The 9,752-nt window shown below is 44.1% G+C and overlaps 1 protein-coding gene across 1 annotated transcript in view; it reads right to left on the bottom strand.

Annotated features, from left to right (window-relative positions):
* Nucleotides 1–4,237: 4,237 nt before the first annotated feature.
* The window catches only part of LOC110479912 (pancreatic alpha-amylase), a 113,695-nt gene continuing 108,180 nt past the window's right edge, over nucleotides 4,238–9,752 (bottom strand). Inside the window, exons 2-11 of the mRNA XM_077785475.1 lie at nucleotides 9,219–9,437; nucleotides 8,483–8,629; nucleotides 8,086–8,283; nucleotides 6,282–6,512; nucleotides 5,767–5,900; nucleotides 5,559–5,681; nucleotides 5,354–5,453; nucleotides 5,021–5,142; nucleotides 4,789–4,914; nucleotides 4,238–4,541 (exon numbers count right to left, since the gene is read on the bottom strand). Coding sequence (XP_077641601.1) covers nucleotides 4,352–4,541; nucleotides 4,789–4,914; nucleotides 5,021–5,142; nucleotides 5,354–5,453; nucleotides 5,559–5,681; nucleotides 5,767–5,900; nucleotides 6,282–6,512; nucleotides 8,086–8,283; nucleotides 8,483–8,629; nucleotides 9,219–9,389 — 1,542 coding nt within the window. The 5' untranslated portion in view covers nucleotides 9,390–9,437 and the 3' untranslated portion in view covers nucleotides 4,238–4,351. The remainder of the gene's footprint in view (nucleotides 4,542–4,788; nucleotides 4,915–5,020; nucleotides 5,143–5,353; nucleotides 5,454–5,558; nucleotides 5,682–5,766; nucleotides 5,901–6,281; nucleotides 6,513–8,085; nucleotides 8,284–8,482; nucleotides 8,630–9,218; nucleotides 9,438–9,752) is intronic.

Genomic DNA, 9,752 nt, shown 5'->3' with positions numbered 1-9,752 from the left:
TGTAGTTCACTCCTGGGTAATGACTCCAGAGAACTTTTTATGCAGCAGATCTGTGAAACTTGTAGGCAAAGCAAACTTTCCTGTTTCCCTTTTAGTGTTCTAGTACATTCCAATTGTTAATCTGCACATCATTCACCAGATGGTAAAATAATGATAAAACTTCAAATATGTTTCCCCTCAGAACTAAGGAACACTGTTCCCAGTTCTGCTTAGAGAAGGCTGAGGAAACTGTGTACTCTTTAGTTACACCGAACAATTGATGAGAGCTGTTTCACTTGAAATAACTAATATCTCATGGCTTTTCAGCCCACCTGCTCCTCCTAGCACAAAATCCCCCTCAAAAATAAAGAAAAACTCATCTAAAGTCTCTTCACTCTGTTAGATCAGGCTGCTGAAGCTTAACACCTCTAAAGCAGAGGTTTATAATAGCAACATGCAAGTCAAGCTGATAAAAAATGTGTGTGTGTTTTTCCTAAGACACAGGAAGTAAAAATAAACAAATAAATTCACTTTCACCATCATGTCTACAGCCAAAATGTATGAATAATATGTTACCTTTTTTAATTTCCAAGATGTTTAATTTGTATATTTTTGAACAAAAGAGTTCCTCAACACCAATGCATCATGTTTTTGTGTTGAAATCCATGGCTTAGAAGTTCTTTGCTTTTACAGAGATTGAAAGCAAGTGTTTTAGCAGTACCAGTATGAACCAAAACTACAGACTAATTCAGGTGGGAAAAGAGGGAGATCCTTTTGCAGCAATGTCAAGTCCAGTCAAAATTAAGTCCAGTTCCTACTCAAAGCAAGGTCAGTACTGAAATCCAACCATATCATTCTGGACTTTCTCCAGCCTGGTGTCAAAAGACCCTAGGGGTGAAGATTCCACAGCTTGTACAAATAAGCTTTTCCATACCTTAATTAACCTTCTAGTGATTTTTTTTCTCCCTTTTTTATCCATTTGAACATGATTATATTTTTGTAAATGTGTGGAAACTTCATGAAGACAAAAATTCAAATTCCAGTTAAAATGTATTGAGTTGCTAAGAACGAGAGTGTGATCTGTAACTATACAGTGACTTGCAGAACTGTAGATTATGCAGCCAGGGCTCTTTGAGTGGCTTTCCAAGTGGAGTCTGCTTTTGCTTTTCCTGAATAGAATCAATATGTGGGCTTCAAATGCTGTGTAGCACTCCAGTTTCTACAAAGCTTGAAGCTGCTCTTGTATGTTTGCATGCATGTGTGTCTCCATACACTTCATTGATTCCAGGGCCTCTGCTGTCATGCTAGGCCTGTATTTCTGCATTAGTGATAAATATTTCCTTCTCCACAGAATGACTGCTTGTTACTATGGCTTAGATCAAATCTAGTTTTCAGTGCAGAGGTTAAAGTAAATGAAATTTGGCATAGCCACCTCCTAAGGAAAATTGATGCTACATCTAAACAAGTTAAGACAGAGCTCCAGACAAGCCTATGTGAGTTCAAGCAAAACAAATCTGACATCCCTCAGTCCTGAGGCTTTGAAAGCCTTGTGGCTCTTTATTAATAATGGCAAAACAGTATTTACTGGCCTGCAAGCGAGCATTGGATATTACCAGGTCATTGTTGCAATAACAACTCTGTAGATTAAAAATATTGGACTTTTAGGCAGTTAGGCAGTTTTAGGCAGATGTTATTCAAACTCAGTTCCCAAAGGATATTTTTCCTGCCTAATTTCTTGTGAGCTACACAAGCCTAGCAAGGTGGTTTCTTGTTAAGTGATTTGGAAGCCTGAGGCCAAAATGTTTTGATTACTAAGGTAAAAAAGAAAACCACCAGAGCAGCTTTGAGGTACAAATGACAACAGTACTGGGTAAAATCTGATTTTCATGGTGGCAGTTCAGTAACTGTCTTCATCTCAACAGGGTGGTGTAAGAAAGTGCTTTAGAAAGAAGGCAATAGAAGGGCTCTGGTGAGGCTGACAGGATCCTGGCTGTTCCTGCTAGAATGGTGTCAGTGGTACCGAGGCTGAAGGCGTGGGGAGCTGCATTTCATCCTACTGCACAGCGCTTGTGTGGCTGGGTTTTGGTAGCCAGGGGGTTACAGGGGTGGCTTCTGTGAGAAGCTGCTGGAAGTTTCTCCTTTCAGAAGAGCCAGTTCCAGCTGGCCTCAGGGTGGACCGCCACTGTTTGGCCAAGACAGTCCGCGTCTTGTCCCGTGAGCCTTTGGTCACACTTCCTGTGCCCTATCCTGCCAGCAGGCAGAGAGGAGCTGTGGTGGGTACCTGGCATCCAGACAAGGCCAACCCACCACACCAACGTAAGCATGCATAGAACCTGAGACCTGAGACAATGAAAGCACTATTTATAACAGAAGAGGAAGTACTCCATTGTGCCAAAAAATTCTAAAATTTTACAATTCACCAGATCTGTTATGCAATCCCGATGTGCCCCAGAAAATATCTTACCTTAAACTTGATAATTTCATAACATAATTTCAAATTTTCATTGAACGCTAGTATAAAAATTTAAGGCCTTAGTGTCATCACTTCACATACAAGAGTAGCAGTAGAAATTATAAAAATAAAGATAAACATTTCCTCATACTAGCAGTCTTTTGAAAACTTAGACATCAGCAGTAAGGTTGACTGTAACTCTGGCTTCACTGAGTTATCTGAAAGATCTGCTGTTGCTCTAGATGACACGATTGCTTTCTTCATCATCTTTGTGCTCAAATTATAATGCAGTGTACCAAAATCCTGAAATAAAAGGAACAAAACCCAAGGTCTGAATGCAATTTAGGTCCTCTCAAAGCAGTGAACATTGGCCCACAAAGTTTTACTTACACCTAAAGAAAGTGTCTCATGATTTCGTTTTCTCTCTGTTCTATTTCATGCCACTCTGAAATGCAGACCTACATGAACCTACATCAAGCAAAACACTCATTGCACTGCAACATCCTTGGAAAGTAGATCCACGTGTGTTCACAGGCACAGAGAACCTTCTCCATATTCAGCCCGTTGATTTATGGACACTTCAGATCAGTGTGTACCATTTCCATCATTTGCCACAAAAGGTGTGGGGCTTGGATGTGCAATTTAATGCGTGAACTGATTATTCCATTTGGGATTGGGCAACGTCTGAGAACCAGAGGATGCAATCCTAGTTTCTGAGAGGCAGAGCTGAATGCAGGGCTTAAGACAGCTCCTCTCAATTTCAGAGGGACCCAAGGACTCCCTGGCCTGCCCCTGTGGGCCAATAACCGGTTTGCAAAGGCTACCAACACCCTGCCACGTGAGTCCCCAGGTCTTCGGCACCTCTCCACTGATGCAGGGCTGAGTGGAAGGATCCAGGAGATGCTGGCAACAGCCAGTGAGGGAGACAGATGGGAGGTCCAGTGCTGGGCCAGGGACACTTCCCACACCCTGACTGCCCTGACAGACACTTGGAGCCAATAGTGACCACCAACACCACAGTAATGACACGTAAAATGGCAATTTGACCTCAAACTGGAGCAACCTCCTTCCATTTTCCCCTCCAGAATGGGACGCAGTCAGCACTTTTGGCCTAGCAGAGATTCTGATTAAAGCAAGGCCTGCACACTTGCTTTTACCTCAGCATTTTCTCACAGCTGACAAGGGATTTGGGAAAGCTGCAAACCTGCACTGTGTTTGCATATTTCTTTGAGATATTAGAGAATAAGGGTGCCTAACACACCAGAGGCAGGAATTTGCCATGCCTCAGCCACCAGCACAAGGTGGAAGCAACGCCTGGATATGTCGTGTGTTCTCAGGCACCTCCAGCATTCACTTGCTGGGGCAAACAATGTGAGAGCTGAGGTTTTGCTTTGTCCAGGCACAAGCTGACTGTGAACCAGGTAACCTGCTGGTTTCACTGATGCCACAGGCTGGAATAACTGATTGGCACAGCCCAGCTTCCTTCAGACCCCAGACCCCAGGCTTGATTTCTCATAAGGAAGGGACAAACTCTGTACGTAGCCACTGCTCACAGCTGACAGCCCATAACGTGGCTGCTCTGGGGTACAAGTGGGTGTGCATGGATCAGCCCTGGAAATCCTGCACTGTAGCTTAGCCATTTTAGCTGGCTTGGATTCTTTTTTTTTTTTTTATTTTCTCTACAGTGTTTTTGTTACCTGGGAACTGGAGTGCTGCATTGCCTTAAAACCTACCACTGCATCAACACTAGTTAGGAGGGGATAAAGTTACACCTAATTCTAATTCATTAGGGGAGAAACACTACTCTTCAGTTTGAATGCCATTTATTGTTCAATAGAGAGTCATGCTCAAAAAGCAGGGAATAACATATGGGGGAAACAGTAATGCACAGACCAAACAGAGGAGGATATTTCTCCTGCATTATAACTTGGCATCAACATGAATTGCAATAAATGGATCTTCAGCATCGGTATTAATCTGGAAATTAGCCTTTCCATCACCAGAAACAAACACCTGCTTTCCAGTACATTTGTTGTTCTCCTTTTGTCCAGAAATAACATCACAGTAGGTACCAGAGGGCAGTCCAGTTTGTACATTGACATTCATATTCCTGAGAAAAGAAACACGATTTACCCATTGTTTTTAAAATAGGTATTTCAAATGGTGTGTAAGATTTCTGAACACGATCTTATTCTCCTATTTGAAGGGCATTGTAAAGCATGAGCTTTCTGATCCTACCCATCCTACACTCCTATTTTAGCTCTTTGGATCCAGCATGCACTTAAAAAGCTCATGCTGGGTTGCTGATGAGGGAGTCTATTTTTCTCTCTGAGGAACTATTTCTGACACTGACTTACCAGTCATCATTATTGAAGATGATGAAGCCTTTGTTACCACGGCCAAAAGCCACTTGATTGCTGCCATTGTCCCACCAGTTGGAGAAAGGCTCGCCATCCACCACGTTACGGAAGATAACCATGTTCCTGAAAACACAAGCAGTGTCTGCCACTGCACCTGCAACACCTCAAAAGCCACATGGAGCAGCAAAAAGCAACTGCTTTTACTTCTTGTTTCTCCCCAGTGCCCTACCTGATTTGACGCCAGCGATGTTCACAAACCCAGTCATTGCCACAGGTCGTGTCTGGGTTGATTGTGACAGCCTTTGTGGAGCCATCTGAGTTACTTGGGGGTCCATACCAGTCATTGACGTCCTGACATTAAAAAGACAGGTTTATATCTTCTGACTGAAAATGCAGAGAACCCCTCTGCAGAGCAAAGCTAGAGGGAGCATCAAAGTTGCACCAGCTATATCCAGCCTGGGACGGGGAAATCACTTAACAACATGAAATGCACTGGACTAATTCTCTGGCCCTGTTCTCACCCTTAGTCCCCATGGACGGATCCTCAGCATTAATAGCTCACCTTTCCATTTTCAAAATATCTCGGCCAGCGAAAACTTGACATCACACGTGTGAACCCATAGGGATGGGCAAGCATGAAACCAACTGCCATCTTATAGAGCCTGTTTGGTGGACAAACAAGGAATGAGACAGAGGAACCTGCCAGAGAACACACAGGAAAACAAGCAAGCGCAGGAAGAATCACCCAGACAAGAGCAATCCCTTACCTGGCATCCCAGAAGGTCAGGATAGAAGCTCCACCAGCCCCGTGTCCTCTCTGGTTGTCGTGATTATCCACAAAGACCAAAGCTCTGTCGGAAGGCACAAAGCCCCAGCCTTCTCCCCAATTCCTAAACAAAAACACAGACTTGAAGCTTCCCTGTCAATTGGTGTATCCAGTGAATCCTGGAGAAGTTGCAGCACCTTCATCCTTACTTTAAGTAGGCCATCTTTTCTCCGTCCCACTTGCGGAGCACTGTCCCCAGTTTGGCACCGTACTTGAATTCTGTCACCCGGCCATTTCCAAAGTACTGGCTGCCTGTGATGGGCTCTCCACCCAAGTCAATTACCTGGTACAGAAAAGAAAACCTGCATCCCTTCTTATCTGACAAAGACTAACAATGCAATGTACACAACTTAGCACGAGTTCTTGCTTTACATTGAGAAGAAAGTAATTATGTATTTGTGCTGTGTAGATCAACACAAAGTCAGTATGAGACATCGGGGACACATGTGAAAACATGACTGACGAAAGGAAAGGTAAAGTTGATTGACAATCTGTTGTAAAAGCATTTTTAAGAATCAGAACTACCTATGTCTGCAGGGCTGCTCTAAGTAAATTGTGAGCTCTTTTCTAGAGTAAGTTGGATGAAGATGTATTGCTGTTCCTCTGAAGGACGAGGCAAAAGAGATACAAAAGACAAATATAAAGGAGAAAATGTGGAGATTACCTCTTGGTAAATGAAAGGTCTAGTTCCTTCAGAAAACCACTGAGTGTTTAGATTATGCAGTTTGTCCAGAAACGCTTTTATGTCCCCAGGCCACATGTGCTTGGCAGCATCAATTCGGAACCCTGCTACACCCATATCAATGAGATTGTTCATGTACTCTGCAATCGTTGAGCGCACATAGTCCTTCTCCAGGGCCAGATCCAGAAGGCCACTCAAGCGACAGTCCCGAACCTGTGCAACAGCAAAGAAAAAAGTAAAGATATCTGTGAATTACACCAAAGGAGGGGTGGAGGTGGGGTGGGGGTTAATGAGGTTGTATTGGATTGGAAAGAAGGGAGGGAGTGATAGCCAGAGTAAAGGCTTCTGTCTTCATAAATCACTGTTGCACATGATAGAACCCTACTGTCCTGGAGATACCTGAACACCTGTCTTCCAATGGGAAGTGGTGAATAAATTCTTGTTTTACTTTGCTTATATGTGTGGCTTTCTCTTTACCTATTAAATTGTCTTTATCTTAATCCATGAGTTTTCTCAGTAATACTCTTCCAGTTCTCTGTCCCATTCCACTGAAAGCAGGAGGCTGAGTGGTGTTTAGCTGCTGGCTGAGCTAAACCACAAAGTCCTCTTTGGTGCCCATGTAAGAATCCACACCAGAGCAGGAACATCTGAAGTGTCTGAGGCCATGGAAGAATCCACACCAGAGCAGAACATCTCAAGTGCCTGAGGCTGTGGCCATAGCTGTGTCAGTGCCACAGCAGGGGTGCCCCTGAAGGCCCAAGGGCAGCTCCATCGGGGCCCAAGGCAGCTCCGTGCTGCAGCAGGCACAGCTTGAAGCACCAGCAGCTGTTCACGAGGCTGGGCTGGAGCACCTCGAAGGTGTGGCCATGGATAAAGCCACAGCAGAGCAGGAACGCCCTGCAGGGACTGCAGCCAGGAGCGAGGCCAGCTTGGGCAGCTTTGCTGTCTGAGGGGACAGGGGCTGTGGGTGAAGCTGTGCTGGAGCAGATCTGTTTCTGGGGACACTGAGGCCCATGGACAGGACCGTGCTGAAACAGGTGCCCCTCAGAGCCCCTGTGGCTCTGGATAAATCCATGCAGCAGCCACGTCCCCCTGAAGAGCCTGTGGCTCACAGAAATGGCTGCACTTGGGGCAGGCACAGCCCTGAGGGGCTGCAGTCCCTGGGTAAGTCCAAGACAGAGCAGGGGAAAAGGGAGGAATTCATTGCAACATTAAACATGATGGTCTAGTCCAAAGGAACTGGGAGTGAACATTGTAATGGAAATACCTTTAACTTGTTGTAATCCAGGATTTGAGATATCTCTTATAGGGATTACCACAGCACAAGCCACCTGAGCCCATGAAGGACAAGCCCTACATGAAGCAATGCAAGTGCAGAAACATTCCAATGTATTGTTGCAAAGAGGCTGAAGGGAGAGCTTGAGAAAGAACTGCTACATATCCTTACTACAAAAACCGGTAAGTGTGCAACTGCAGCACCACCTTGCACTGCTGCCAATTCTCCAATGGTCCTTATCATGATCAGCTGAGTGTATAAGCTATGAAAATGAGCTCACACGCTGAGCTGAGTACGCCGGTCCCACTTCAGGAGCAAACACTGGCACACAGGTTCCTGATTCCTCGGTACTTAGAATATATTGGGCCACATGTACCTATGGTCACTACTTCCTTCACTTGTCAAGTGACTAAGCACAGGTTTTGTGAGGCACTCCACCATTTGATTTTACTGTAGTGTTAACAGAATATGTCAAAAAAAAAAATTGAAAATTTTTCCAGGGGAAGTTACCTGATACATATCACCATAATTTTCAATTTCTCCACTTCCAGTGTGACATTTGCCATCATTGAAATCCCAACCAGAGTATGGTACAGCTGGAAAATCTTCTTTTCCAGCATTAAAATAGCTTCCACAGGTAGAATGTGTGCCTGAGCCACCTCCAGCACCACACATATGGTTGACGACAGCATCCACATAGATACGAACCTGGAAAAGCAATTTGTGCATTTCAGTATGTCTTGTAGCAAATGTGAAGTCATAACCAGGGCTTTACCACATCACTATTAAGTTGCTTATTTTCCCTTTCAGTTTCTTCTCAGTTTACACCTCCTTTGAGGACAGCAGCACCTTCCCTCAGCTCATACAGCACTTCTTGACATATCAGACAGATTTTCAAGGCACTTACTCCAACATTGTTGCATCTGGTCACCATGTCTCTGAATTCCTGTTCATTTCCTGATCGAGTGCAGATCTTATAGCTAATGGGCTGGTATCTTTCCCACCAGGGTCTGTTCGGGTTAGTAACAACAATGTTTTCATTTGGAGGTGAAACCTGCAGATGAAATTATGTACTTTGATAAAAAATCAAATCATTTTAATTCAACATTTTAAGGGCAAAATCTGCGCTCAGGACCTCTGCCCTCAGAGGAAAGTTTGTACCCAAGCCAGTCTCTCTCCCACAGCAGAAGTTCAGGTCTGTGAGATGTCTTGTACACTGGCAAGAAAGACATTTTGGGTTGTTCCTGTGAGTTGCCCAGGTCCAGCATGGGCCTGCTATCCCGAAGACGTGCATGGAAGGGCTGAAGCCACAGGAATTATTTTTACCTGTAATGCCAAACCTCACTACTTCCATACTTTGCCTTTAGAAGAAGGCAAAGGGCTTTACCTTCTATTTAGCTTTCAGCATGCCCCTTTGTATCTGATCTCTAGACATACACCATCGTTCATTCCTAGAGGGTCCTGCAGGGTTAGGGTTGCTTCTAAAAGCAGTTACTACTTCCTACCCTCCCTCCCCAGCAGCAAAGTTACTTCAAGATGACTGTCTCCAACTCAGGCATTATTAATCAAATTATTAATTATTAATAGCTTATTAATCAAATATTACAATGCCATTTTCCTACTACTCACAGGAAACCACTCACCTGAACACCTCCAAATCCATTAGGAGCTAAGTAGCGTTCACACTCCTGAGCAATATCCTGCCAGCGCCATTCGAAGAGATGCACAATAGAGGTTCTCTTAGGGTAAGTGTTGGGGTTGTACTGCCCCCAGCAAAGCCCTGCGGCTGCAAGGAGGAGGAGAAGGACTTGCATGGTGCCTTCAGTGTAAGGCTGTGCTCTCTTCACTGGCTATTTATGTTCCTGCAAGATGACAAAGTTCCTGTAGCAGGTGTCAAAATTCACATGGATCAATGCTATTAGTTATTATTTAGATAGGTAACTCAATATCATTCCTTTGGTTTGTTTTTTCTCCTGAATAACCCAACAGCTGAAAATAAAATACCTTTTCACAATGATTATACACCATCATAATACAAGTGGCCCAGGAGCAGTACACCCAAATCCAGATTTGCATTCTTTCCAAAGCACATAAACAAATAGACTTTATCAAAAATGTTCCAAAATGTGGAAAATCAGACAGCTGCTGAGGTTGAATTGGGCAGAGCCACTGTCCAT

The sequence above is a fragment of the Lonchura striata genome, chromosome 9 (genome assembly GCF_046129695.1).
Source record: "Lonchura striata isolate bLonStr1 chromosome 9, bLonStr1.mat, whole genome shotgun sequence".
In the NCBI taxonomy this organism is placed as follows: domain Eukaryota; kingdom Metazoa; phylum Chordata; class Aves; order Passeriformes; family Estrildidae; genus Lonchura; species Lonchura striata.
The sequence above is the reverse complement of the archived record's forward strand: the minus strand, read 5'-3'. Positions and strand labels throughout refer to the sequence as shown.